This window comes from Tenrec ecaudatus, chromosome 10 (assembly GCF_050624435.1).
Source record: "Tenrec ecaudatus isolate mTenEca1 chromosome 10, mTenEca1.hap1, whole genome shotgun sequence".
Lineage (NCBI taxonomy): Eukaryota > Metazoa > Chordata > Mammalia > Afrosoricida > Tenrecidae > Tenrec > Tenrec ecaudatus.
In genome coordinates this window covers 33493873-33507746 of record NC_134539.1, presented here as the reverse complement: position 1 = coordinate 33507746, position 13874 = coordinate 33493873, and the positions used below count along the sequence as shown (strand labels likewise).

Genomic DNA, 13874 nt, shown 5'->3' with positions numbered 1-13874 from the left:
ACTGCCCAGGAACCTGATCTACATGTTGTCCCTATAGGTTCATCAATCCTGGGTTTCATATACCAAAACCCAGAAAACCATGTAACAAATCTTCAAGAAGGCTACCCACAACAACAAAATACATCAGAGTTCACCCCAATATGAGAAAGCATGCAGAAAGTATTAAAAACAAGATCAGGCCCAATTTCTTATCCCTTGGGGTGGTGGGGTAGTATACCTGCAAACTCAGACCAAAGATCAGTACGACAGAAAGTTGATTATGGTCAAAGTTCTATAACTTAATAAAAAGAGTATCTTTTAGATGTCAGATTAAAATCTCTTCTACACAGTAAGCTTCTTTCATGATCTCCTGCACCATCTTTAAGAACTGACTGTCCTGCCAATGCCCCATGCCCCGCCCCCCGTGGTTTTAGCATCCCTGTATGAAAACACAGTTTGGGGGACATATATGGTTCCACGGATACTTGTTGATGGAAAGAATGAAGGCGACTTCGCACCTTCTGTACTCTGAGGAATGCAACGTGTATGTGCTCAGCTTAAATTCGCTAATAAAACGTTACATGCTATTTTAACAAAGGGAAATGGATGCTGACCTGCAAGTGGAAGTGTTTGCTTTAGAACAGCAATGCAGTTTAGCCCCATCCAGGCCTGTGGAGGGAGGAGGGCGTGCGGTGACCCCGGGGGGGCGGGAGAGGGAGCCCTGGAGGAAGCAGAGCCAAAGGGGGTCTTGCGGCAAGGGCTGCTTCTGACAGCCCTCGATGAGGCCGTCGACAATCTCCATCTCTGTCTTCTTAGACATCAGGATCCTCTTGCAGGCGCTCTGGCAGGCGTGGTCTTCAGCTCTTTCACAGCAGTACAAACCTGCGTGGTGGGAACATCCATGGCTCCATTAGCTGCTTTTGTATGAGGCACAGCGCCACAAGGAAAGAAAGCACCCGGGTTGGGCACTACTACTGAGTCATGATGTCACTGCCTGCCGTGGGAGGGGCTTCCAAGGGAGTGGAGAAATTCCGTATCTTTCAATCCCAGTTTCCTACCAGCTCTCTGAAGCGGCTTCATCTAAGGCGCCCACTGAATCGTATCGTTACTGCTTTGCAGGGTAGTGGACACGATGTGGGTTAGAGATGTTACCACTGCCCACACTCACAGGAGCTTGCGTTCCATCCTACATAAATGCAAGGACAGCTGACACTATGAAGTCCTAGAACGCGAGCCATTTTATAGATCTGGAAAAGGTATGGTGGATCAAACTGAAGTGATTATCCTGCTGGAAACAACCGTCTAAAAGGAATTATGTTCGTGATACGAGAGAGGTGACTATATTATCATATTCTAGGACGGCATAAATGCTTCTGAATCTGTGTAAGCTCAGACGCAATGGGAATCACAGGACACCGGGGGAGCTGGGACTCACTGTTGCCACTCCACTCACAGGCAGTGGTTTTGCTTGATTTCTCAAGTGATGGAAGCTATTTTGGGTTTTCCCTCTCTGACAGGTTTCTGCCTTCTACAGATTCCGGCTTTTGCAGGCTTTACCACAATAAATATATACCACAATATCATTCTCTCCCGAGGGATCAGTTTACTGCGGTGGAATTTCTGCCTTCTATTTTCCACCAAGAATGATAAAGGGGAAGAACACTTTTAACCTGCCTGTAGAATTCAGGACTGTTTGTGTAAAGTAATTGACTTGGTGTGTTTTACTCTGAAAGAGGCCTATCCAAGCGTGTCTGCTGGCAGTTTGCACCCTCGATTCTGGTGTGTTAGAGCAGATACCTGAGACGGGTCCTTAGCTTCCACAGCCTTTCTGTGTGGCCCCGGTGCGAGGGAAGGGAGATCTACCTTTACAGTGATGATTGGAGGGTACTCGTGGCCGGTGCTTCACCCTCCGACTTCCACCCGAAAGCTACATCCCAGAAAGCCCAAACTGTGGAGCTCGGTTTGGATGATGGCACGGCATTTGTGTTCACCAGGCAGGTCTTTTAATGCCCCAGTGCAGATCAATAACTTGGCTTAGAAGCCAGTCTTCTGCCAGCGTGGTTAATTAACCAGTTCTTTGAGCAGGGGCACCTCTGGATAAAGAGGGATTCTAGGACTTACAAAGGAGACACTTTACAGGACGCAATACACAGAGGTTTCGTAGGAGTCCTGCTCTAAGAAAGTGTCTGATTTCTGGTTCTTTAGTTTTTCAGGGTTCTCATTTTTGTGGTAGTATTTTTTATTACAAAGGTGGCAAACATCCTTCATAGGCACGTCTGCTCTATATTTTTGTAAACGATGTGCACTTTGATTGTGGGGCAGTGAGAATGTCAGATGAAAAAAGGATTACTTGAAATCTTAATGGCTACGATCCAACTCTCCCCCAAAGCTCTCTTCCCAAGAGAGAGCGCCCGTTTCTTCACATCCTCCACAGCCCGCCGTGCTCGGCAGTTATTAACGGAGCCTGATCTCCCCAGTGTCCACCCTCGAGAAAGCTGGCTGTTGTCCCACGGGCTCAGACGACACCGTGTCTGAGACACTCGTCACCGACGCTGGCGAGGGGAGCGACGCCCCTGACTTACTATCGGTTGGGTTCTTCATTGGGTAGGACTGGGTGTAATTGTTCACGCAGTGTATCAACTGTGGACTGACGGAAGCGCAGTAATTCTCCACTGCCTTGATCTGAGAGGGCCCCGGGGCCGAGTCCGTGCGGAAGATGGCCTGGCAGTACTCCCGGCAGTTTGTGTGATGGCCGGCGTACCCGCAGCAAAGCGAGCCCCCTGCGGGGAGAAGAGACCACACTCATCAGCAGCCCGTCCACAGGCCGGAGGAAATGCGCGTCTCCCCCAGCGGTCCTGTAGGCATGGCAATGGCCACTCAGGTGCCCACTGCCAACTGAGTCTGTCGTGCAGCGGTCCCCACCTCGCGCGGTACTACCCACTCTGCTGGGGCGTGTGGAGGCACGTGGACCTATTTCTGGCTGTTAGGGGGCTACTGACTGTCATGTGGGACAGTCACCCACCACCCAAACTGCCTCCCCAAATGCCAACTGTGTCCGTGTTGACAATTTCTTTCCATACTGAATTAGTGGACGCTAATTTTCAAAAAGGGGCCCGGGGGCAGAGTGGGTTGCTGAGCTCAAGATCAGCAGTTGGTACCCACTACCAGCTCCTAGGGAGAAACAGGTGGCTGTCTGATTCCATAAAGGCTCATAGACATGGGAAGGCAAAGGCCCAGTCCTAACTCTCCTGAAGAGTCACTAAGAATCAGAATGAACTTGGTGGCAGTGTGCTTTGGGGTTTTATTAAAAAAAGAAAGGCCTCGCATTGATAAAGGAGGACCCCAAAAACCAAGCCATACTGAATCATGTTGTAAATTTGACAATTAAATAACTGCAGATCTTCAAACAAAATCCAAACAGTTTCTATGGCGCTTAAGAACCTCTAAGAATGTGCCTATAGTCCTGACCTCACAACTTCAGTACTGAAGGGTTTTGTTAGATAAACAGATTTTTCTGGATTTTCAATGACAAAAATCAATGGAGGGCATTTTCCGTTCCTGTGGAGAGGAGCTGGGGTGGGGTGCAGACAAAGGACTTATAACGGAGAGGTACCAGAGACCTTTAAAAGTGGGGCTGGAATGAATGACCATGAACTATACGCATGAGAAGTGTAGCAATGGCAACTGTCCGTCCCTGTGTGCTTAAACAATGAGGGGAAAGGACAACCCTCCTACTCCACAAACAAACAAACAAACAAACCAAAAACAAGGAGCTGGGGGGGGGCAAGGTGGAGGTACGCAGAAGAGGCTGAGAGGAGTCATAGGATTCCCTTGGTAAACTACTAGAGCTGGGCCTGGAGGAAGTAGAATCAGATTTCTGGTAAGTTCCACAGATGGGTGAGCAGGGAATTGAGGTGATTTCTAGAAACAATACTGAAAATAATCATGAACAAATTAAATTAAGTCTGGCCCGATGCAGTGTCAACTCTGTTTCTTGGGTCAGGAAACTCGCACATGTTTTGTGCAGCCTAAATTTCCAACTTGTAATCATTATCAAATTTCCTGTGCTCATTGCTGAAAAGATTACTTTATACAATTGATGTATGTATATATATGGGTTGTGATAAGAATTGTATGAGCCCCTAATAAAATGTAAAAAAAAAAGATTACTTTCACCACAAGAATCATTGCTAAGGGCTACATATACCACTGTAAAACTCAGAACACTAAACAGGTGGTGATGATTGAGGGCAGAAGAGACACAGAGTCCCATCTTTTGCCCCAACCTCACTCCCCTGACCCTCCAAAGAGGCTGACATCCTCCCCAGTGCCGGAGGGTCTAGGATTTGATGCCAGAGAGTCTCTGGGAAATCTTGAACTAAGCCCCAGTGCGGAAGGGTAGAAGAGAACCCACAGCGAGTCAGTGTTTCTACAAGCTGTTGCTACACTGTTTGGGCAAGTGAAACTGAACACTCGTTGTTCCTTAGCTGTGTCTTCCTATCTTTAACTGCTGCCACTCTTCTGTTGACCGGAATGCCCGTCCTCAGTCTCTCCTGCTCACACAGGTCCATGCATGTTGTCAAGGCCTGGGTGAGTTCCTCGCTCTGAGAAGACGTCTCTAAGCACCTGCAGGATGTGGGTCCTCCTTCGGCATCTTGTCAGTCTCTAAGCACCAGAGTCCTCATGTATCACCCTGTGCCAGGCATCTTTATCTGCTGCCCCTGAGCCATGGTCAGCACTCAGTAAGTGCTCACTGAATGAACTGAGAGGCAGAACTCACTGCCATCGAGCGGATCTGCCTGAGAGACCCTACAGCACGGAGCAGAACTGCCCTGTGGGTTTGCGAGGCTAAATCTTTATGGGACTAGAAAGCTTCATGTTTCTCCCAAGGAATGGCTGGTGGTTTTGAACTGCTGACCATGTGGCTATCAGCCTGCTATACCACCAGGGCTCCTCAATCCTTGGCAAGTTGCATAATATAATGTTGGTGGACTTAATGATTGCAAGTGACCCTTTTATTGAAGTGGGACATAAGATTGCTACAACACACTAGCTCTGGTACCTCCTGTCCAGCTCTCCAATCAGGTCACAGGAATTGTTACAATATGCAATGAACCCAACACCCGATGCCTAGCGGAACCCTGCAGTGCCCATCCACCCCGCTGGTTCTCGAGCGTGTTGCAACGCCAGTGCCCTGGCAGTAAGTATCCCGACAGTGACGTCATGTCCTGTCAACCGCGTTCGGCTCTTTGAACTGCTTGCACCATCACCACTGGCAACTCACTTACTTTCATTTCTGTTGATGCAACTGAAAAGAGCATTCTGCAAATTAAACAGAAACAAGCAGAAATCAACCACCAGACAGAATTTCTAATCCTCATCTACTTTATGGTTACATGGGAATCGGGGCATCAAACGGTGTAATGACTTTCTAATGCAAGACTGAAAACAAAAACGCTGTGTAATGACATGCTGGTGATCACGATTATGGGGGAGCAGGATCATGTCCCTGAGCCACAAACTAACCACACTAGAGCAAACTAAATTTAAGCTGCACCAAAGTATGTACATTGGGGGGGGGGGGGTCTACAATGAATTAATTGAAATCACTTCTTATATAATATTTAAAAGCTTCCAGAAAACAATCTAATAAAGGGCATTTAGGGAAATCCATATTTCTTTTAGTCACCACATTCTATAGTTGAAAGGACCTAAGATCATCTCCTAGATGGCTATGCCTCGGGATCCCCTGGGAAGCTTGTGGAACTGTGGTCTCCTAGGCTTTACCCTGGACTACAGAACTCGAATCTGGGAGCAAGGCCGAGAAACCTGAACTCTAAAGGGGCTTCAAAGATGGTTCAGATGTAGCTCGTTTAGGACCACAGTGTAAGACTCTCCCTACCATTTTATAAATGAAGGCATGCTTTCCACTGCTTAGGCACCTAGTGTCTGAGGCTACACCTGTGTTTAGAGTTCTTAGGTCACTGTTCAGAAAACACCACCCATATTAACGTCACTGTAAGGAAAATATAAGAAAATGAGAAGCGAAGCAAGATCTAAATAAAACGTTCCTTCTACAAAAGCCATTCAGATATCCAGGGCTTACTGGCTAGGATTAGTATCACTCCCACTTAGAAGGTAAGATATTCGTTAGACAAAGAATACGGGCATAAATAAAAGGAGCCAAAAATAAAACCCATTCTCACTGGTAGGTATGTGTGGTAGTCACATCATCTCGTGTCAACTCGAGGGCATTACGAGTGAAGGGGCGGAGTCTAGCCCGTCAATCAGGTCACAGCCTGATGATGCCTCCCGTGGGCGTGGCCTTCTCATGAGGATCCTGGAACTTCCGCTCTTCCTCCCTGGAAGCAGGCCACACTCTCCCTCTGCTTCACCTTCCTGTTGAGGAGCCATGCCGATGGCAGCCAGTGCCCTGGAGATGCTTCCCCGCCACTGGATCCACAAGACTTTTCACTTAGCGGCCTGTGATCTTCCTGCATTCAGCATCATTGTGAGTGGCTACAGGAGTCTCAAGAGGAATTTACGGACTAGTATTGGACAGATAGGCTAATATCAGACTTATGGACTTGATCCAGACTGGGCTGAGATGTTTTTTCAATATACAATTGCTCTTTGACATAAAGATCTTTCTTTCTTTTTAAAATAAATCTTTTAAAGCTCTTTCTTATACATATATGAACGTCTCTGGATTTCTCTAGTCAACCTAGTCTAACACAATGTGATTTTGGCTTTTATCTGTAGCTAAATCACAAACAGGTTATGTGACCAAACTTGATAAAGGCCAGCCTTTCCAACATTGAAAGCCTAGATTCAAAATCCATCCACTCAGGTGCATGAGGTGATATTGCTTTATTTTCACCACCAAACAATATGTCATTGTAGAAACAAAGCCATATGAATGTACAAATGTGCTTTACACGATTGATGTATGTATGGAGTATGAATTGTGATAAGAGTTGTATGAGCCCCTAATAAAATGATTAAAAAAAGAAAAGAAACAAGCCACGCTGGATCTAGCCATTGAAAGGAAAAAGAGACGCAGCAGAAGGCAAGCACCTGCGCATTCCTCCGCTAGACACTGCACCAAGCAACTCGCGTAGCTGCGTGTGTTCTTGGTGTTCGCCATGACCTTGAAGGCGGTTCTGCTTCTTCTCGCCATGATTTTTTGCTTTAGTGTCTTCTCACGTCCCCCCTGCAGATCTGCCTCTATTTGAGCCCTTGTGTCCGGGTACTTCCTGTCGTATGAGTTAAATCACTCTTCAATCTCTTACCCACTCCTCGCCCCCTTTGACCAAACGGAGGCAGTTTTTCTTACTTTCCCTTTCTGAAAAGCTGGTGTTGGGCTTTGTCCTGTTGGACCTTATGCCTGAAGAAACAGGTTGGTTCTCTTGGTGGCTGTCCTGGGTTGCATGTTTGTTATTCTGGCGTTTTGTATTCTCCCAGCTACCAAAAAAGTCTCTACAACAGTGCTTCTTCACGGGGCTGATTTTGCCTCCCAGGGGGCATTTCTGGTTGTCAGAAATGAGGGGTGGCAGGAAGGTTACTACTGGCAACGCCCTCTAAGGCACAGCATAGACACCACAACAAAGGATTACTTGGCCCCAATGTCACCAGTGCTGAGGTTAAGAACCCTGCCAGGGCTCGAGACCTACACATTTGACCTTAAACATCAATGGAGATGATACTCTGGGTCAGCCGCGTGGATCTAGCTTCTGGGTGAACTACTAAAGGGAACACAAACAGAGGGGTGCCAAGGGGAGCCTCCATCAACTTCCTCAGTTGGCAGAACCCTAGAAAGGGGACTAATCATTCACTCACACACAGGAGTCAGAAGTAACAGCCTAAGAGCCGAATCTTGCCTACAGCCTGCTTTTTAGAAATAAAGTTTTATTGAAACTCAGTGTGGTGCAGTGCACCATTTGATATGGCTTGTGTAAGAGAAGGCTGCTGCTGATAGGGTTACAGGGCTCCGTTGTGATGATGGCTAGCAGGGTGAACTGTGATGGGAAAACTTGGAACTCTAATGTGGAGCTGGGTCCGTCTGCCCCTCCTGCTGGGTATAAAAGGAGCCAGTTCAGAGACAAGAGGGGGAAAGAGCAGCCAGGAGTGGAGCGCATCCTGTGCACTTGAGATCTCGGAGCACTACAGCTCCTTGCTCCAGGCACAGAACCAGTGACTCCCAGAAGAGAAGCCCCACCCAGAGCCAGAGCAGGAACCAGTGGTGGGCTTCCCAGGCCAGAAAGGGGAAAGCTGAGTGCTTTTGGGTAGGAGCCTGCTTGTAGAGTGGGGCACCTGTAGGCATTCAATGAGGGGAGCTAGATTCACTAAGCCGTGGAGCTGGAGTAGACTGCCTTTAGGCTAGGATTAGGCTAGAATGGCGGACCCTGTAGGCATTCAATGAGGGGAGCTAGATTTGCTAGCCGTGGAGCTGGAGTTGGACTGCCTTTAGGCTGAGGATTAGGCTAGAATGGCGGGCCCTGTAGGCATTTTTCGGCATTCCTAAAAGCACTTGGTAACCTTACTCAGAAGCCACAGGGCAGAGGCCGAGGGCCCTGCGGCTAAGAAGCCTGCCTACGGGCATGGCTGGAAAGATGCTGTCCTGAATGAAGAACAGTGATTGAAGCATTTCTCACGCTGAATTGTAACCCGTTAACTTCCTTAATAAGTAAAGCACATTAACTGTGAGTATTGTCTGAGTTCTGTGTGGCCACTGTTATGAATTATTGGACCCAGCTGAGAATCAGAGGGAGCCCTGGGGGAGATGGTTGACGGCAGAATTGGAAGGGTGGAAAGCGGAGGCGAGTCTGACTTCTGCCTGGTAGGACTCAGCCGTGGAGTTTGATTTTCTCTCTCCCTGGTGAAGTCACATACTGCCCCCAAACCTATTTTTACACACAGCCACACGCAATGGCTCATGGATCATGTATGGCTACTTTCACTGGGAATGCTGGAACGACACATTGAAGAGGGGAAGTATGTTAGGTTTGTCGTCAGAGATAACCCTGCAAGATTTATCCTGAAGGTGCTTTTAGGGCTAGGATACTGTTCACATGCCTACAAGTAAAACCAATTAACACAACCATTATTCAGTTCCAACACCAACCACCAACGCTAAAGATGAAGAAATTGAAGATTTTCTTCACCAAATTCTGCAGTCGGAGATGGGTCAGACATGTAACATATAATCAAGAGGTATTGATAACACTGGCCAACAACTGTTTCGGTGCCTCAAATGTTACACTTGTTTCTGTGTATAGTTGATCTGATTCCCCAGATGGCATGCCTTCCCCTCCCCTATCAGCTCTAGTTTTTGCTGCAGGCACATGCCATGTCCCACTCTTCACGTGCTCAGCCATTAAGCAAGTCAGGGTCTTTGCATGTAGTGTCAGCTGGTCGGAAACAGAGGACGTGCACGATGGCTTGCACAAGACCAAGAGGCATCTGCTGAAGAACAGATGGGATCAGGCAGTCCGTCCAAGCTATACTGAGGGCTCTGGCCTTCAGGGGTCAGTGGTCAAGAACTGAGGAAACCCCAATGAAGACGTCTCACTGTATGGGATCAAACAACACAATTGCATGTGAACGGACAGGCAGGATTGTGGAAGATCTGGCAAGACGGTTCGATGCACTGCTGGAATGCTACCTCATCCGAACCAGGAAAGAGCTGATCAATTGACTAGAAGAGGGGTCCAGGTCTACGTACATCCCACAGAAGGGTGACCCAGCAATGTGCACACCATCAAATAATATCGCTTCTAAGTCTAATTTTGCTGAAGTCATTGAAAAAAATAAAAAGGCTTACCACAGGACACTGACAGCGAGTGCCCAGTAACTCAAGCTGGATTTAGGAGAGGGCAGACGAGGTATTGATGCTGACGTCAGATGGATCTTGGCTAAAATGCTGCCAGAGGTTGCATCACAGAATCTTACAAAACCAGTAACCTACTAGAAACACCTTTCTTCCATGACACAAACAACAGCTATACATGTGAACTTTGTCAGATGCTCTACAAGGAACCAAACAGACTCCATCGGTGTAAGGAGATGGTGGAGAAGCTCATTGTCCTTAGTCAAAACAAGGGCAGGGGTCAACTGCAGGAGAGGCCACCAATTACTCAAATGCATGCTCAAGTTGAAGCCGAAGAAAATGACAACAGAGCAAGGAGAATACAACGCTGAGTGTTTCCCACTTGAATTGAGAGAGCACCTCATGAACAGATTGATGCACTGAACACCACCGACAGATGGCCAGATGGGGTAAGAGATGACATCGAGGAGATCATCTATGCAAACATCATCCAGAAAGATGCCTACTATGCGTTATCAACTAGGCAAAGGCGTCCGACTGTGTGGCACATAACAAATCACCGGAAGCATTTCAAAGGATAGGAATTCTGGAACATTTAATTGTACAGAACCATTGCCTAGACCAAGAAGCAGGTGTCTGAACAGAGCATGGGAATACAGGAAAGGTGTGTGTGAGGGTTGGGTCCCTCAATCATACTCATGCGATCTGTAGGCTGAGCAAGTCAGACAAGAAGCTGGACGACGTGCAGAACACAGCGTCAAGACTAGAGGAAGACTCGTGAATAAATCCCCGCAGGCAGAAGCCACACTTTGCTTGCTGAAAGCAAAGAGGACTGGAAGCCCTGACGAAGCTCACACCGCAACACAAACAGAACCCTCACAACTGGATCAGTAAGTAACATCGTGAAAGGCAGAGAAAAGACTGAAGTTGTCAAAGATTTCAAGTTGCTGTGATCCACAATCAAGCCCCACGGAAGCAGCAGTCAAGCAATCAAACGATGCCGGGCGAGGCAAATCTGCCGCGAAAGATGGCTTTCAGGTGTTACAAAGTAAAGATGTTTGCTACCTTGAGGACTAAGGTGCCCTGACCCAAGCCATATATTTTCAATCAGGAATCCCTTAGAACAATCGTCGCATCTGAATGATGGTGTTGGCCAGGAACTGTCCCTACCAGGCACTTCCAGAAGAACAAGCAAGTCTGTCTTGGAAGAAAGCACTGCCCGAAGGCTCCTGGGAAAGGAGTCTGGTGGGACTCTGCCTCCCATATTTTGGGAATGTTATCAGGAGGAACCTGGCCCTGGAGGAGGAAGGACTTCAGGCTTGGTGGAGCATCAAAGAAAGAAAAGACCCTCCACAAGATGGATGGACACACTGGGTGTAACAATGGGCTCAGAGACAGCAGTGGTTGAGGACGGAGCAGGGCTGGGCAGTTGTTTTTTTTTTATTCACCCATGTTTTGTTTTCATTCTTCCTCCTTTCCTAACCCTTCTGAACTTTGTCTTTGAGTAGATGCTGACCTTTGAGTCCATACAATTAATTATCCTGAGGTGTACTACTTCATCTAGTTCCCCATACGGACCTGGACTGGCAGAACACTGAGCCACGGGGACACGTGAATTTCCAGACCTGAAGGGTATCTGCGGGTCATTTGGGGCTTTGTTCCACGGGTTTCTCTTAGTCCATCCAGCACCTCATCATGTGACTCCTGTCAAAGCTGCCGGCAGTGTAGCTGGGCACCGTCTAGTTCTTCTGATCTCAGGCTGGCGAAGACTTGTGTTTGCAAGGTCCGTTAGTCCATTGGAATTGCTTCCACAAATCTTTGATTTTCTGTCACTCTTCTTTCATCTGGACGGGAACAGCCAACAGTTATTGGTCTTTGATGCCAATTAACCTCGGGGTCCTTTGAGACTGGTCCTGAATCCCCAGGCCCAGTGGCTCCTCTCTTCAAGGTATTTCCTAAATTTGCTCACTCTATGCTCTACCACATTTATGGGTTGATTTGCAGGAAAGGCAAATACACACGTACAAGTATCCTTTGTCAAACTTTCATGTGATTGTGGGCACACTCCCACTCTTCTCCCCACACCTGTCAGCCTGCGTGTCTACCCTCTCAAGGGCTGAGCAGAGTTCTGCTGAGACTCAGGGTCACTGTGAGTTGGAACCAACTGGACAATGGTTCCACAGCACCTCCACTCTACTGTGGCCAAGCTGGGAAACACTCCATGTGGCTCGAGAGTCTAAACTACGTTCTTTCTGGTTCTAATCCCTTGGACAGGAGAAAGGGGGCCTTTTTCCCTTGTCGTCACTTCCAGAGTTCAGAGATCTCCCAAGGTACCTCTCATTTCTCTTACTATTCATCGATAGGTTTTCCAGGTGCAATCTGTGCATTTCACATGGCAGTGCCCTAGAATTAGTCCTTAACTTTATGCCTCGATCTTTCGCTATAAGGAGCCCGGCTGATGTGGTGGGTTATATGTGGGGTTGTTAACTGCAAGGCCAGCAGTTCAAACTCACCCGCTGCCCCTCAGGGTAAAGCTGAGGCTGTCTGCTCCTTTGAAGACTCACAGCTTCAGAAACCCAGAGGGGCAGCTCGACTCTGTCCTATAGGGCTGCTATGATTGCAGTCAACTCTATGGCAGTGAGGTGAGGGAGCGCATGAGTTACATCTTTTCTACGGTGTCTCCAGTGGTGTGACATTCTGGAATACTGGTTTGAGGATTTTATCGATTCTGTTTTTCATTTGATTATCCATTAAGATTCCATTGATAATTCTTTGAGGAAAGTTTCCTAATCTTACTAAATGTAGCAACACTAGTTTTACACTGTTTAAAATCATTGCAGATGAATTTATTTGATATACACACACACACTCAGAATTTGCCGCATTTGAGCTTATGGCTGGTTCATTGTTTCCTAAGTTATCCAACCTTAGGGCTTTAGGGAAGTCCATTTTTAAGTCTTTCAAACGCTTGATCGCCACCTGGCGGCAAAAGCAGGAGGTACCCACGCGCTGACCCTGAAATTACTCCCACTTGCTTACCCCGGGGCATCTCCCCGCCCACGGAGTCCCACACAGATCAGAAGTGTGGGGCTCCGGAGGGGCGCGTCTGCCACAACCCCAGAGGGCCAAAGGGACAAGCTCCCGAGAGATCTTCAAATCTAAAAGACCTCCCAAATCAGCTGCAGAGGCCCCTCGCTGAACACGGGCAAGGGCACAGCTTCTGCTCTGCTCGCCCTCAGTTTCCAGGATAGGGATGCTGTAAGCACAGCTTATTTTATCCTTCAAAAATATATCAAACAGATCACTTTTATTCCTGTGTAATTAAAAAATGTCCTTAGGTAATTTGAGATGATTTCTTATGAATTGCTCCCAACTATATGCAGGTTATTTATGTAAGAAATACTAGCTATAAATTAATATTTTACTGAGGATACCTTTGAAAATCCATAGCATAATTTAACACATTTTTTGCCATAGGCTTGTAGTCTTGTTTTACTCCAAAATATTATATTATATTACATTAAAATATTTGCCCTTTCAAAATTCTTTATTTAGTAGAAAATGATCATATTTTGTTTCAGTTTTCTGTAAGCACAGTTTTGAGGACTTTGCCTTCACCGTCAACGCAGGGTTGAATTTATGACCCGATTTGAATGGACACACTATCGATCCTGAAATCCTTCCTCTGGAAGGTGCTTCTTTCACCAGTTCCTTAACCGCCTCCCAGTGGCTTCAGAGGATTCGACAAGCTCTTTCCTGAATGGTGGGACCAGGCAAGCCGGGGGCAGACCCGACACTAGGACGATGAGACTGCATGATCAAAGTCAAGGACATCCAACTTCTCCCTTCGTGCCACACTGACCTTCCGTGTGGGGTGAAGCGTCTTGGAGAGCACCTAGCAGGTCCAACCTCCAGCCCTTACTTATTCTCTGCCCCAAGCACCCGCTGTCCACTCCAGAGGCCCTGCTCTCTTCTCATATTTCTTCTCTTGTCCTCTTGTCTCAAGCCGTTCTCTGACCAAGGCCCTAATTCGACCGCCCCTCCAGTTCCCTCGCCTATTTTGGCC

The 13874-nt window shown here is 47.4% G+C and overlaps 1 protein-coding gene across 1 annotated transcript in view; it reads right to left on the bottom strand.

Annotated features, from left to right (window-relative positions):
• Positions 1-13874, bottom strand: part of RECK (reversion inducing cysteine rich protein with kazal motifs) — a 74301-nt gene that overhangs the window by 27837 nt on the left and 32590 nt on the right. The window contains exons 7-9 of the mRNA XM_075560133.1: positions 5268-5301; positions 2562-2759; positions 594-861 (exon numbers count right to left, since the gene is read on the bottom strand). Of these exons, the coding sequence (XP_075416248.1) occupies positions 594-861; positions 2562-2759; positions 5268-5301 (500 nt within the window). The remainder of the gene's footprint in view (positions 1-593; positions 862-2561; positions 2760-5267; positions 5302-13874) is intronic.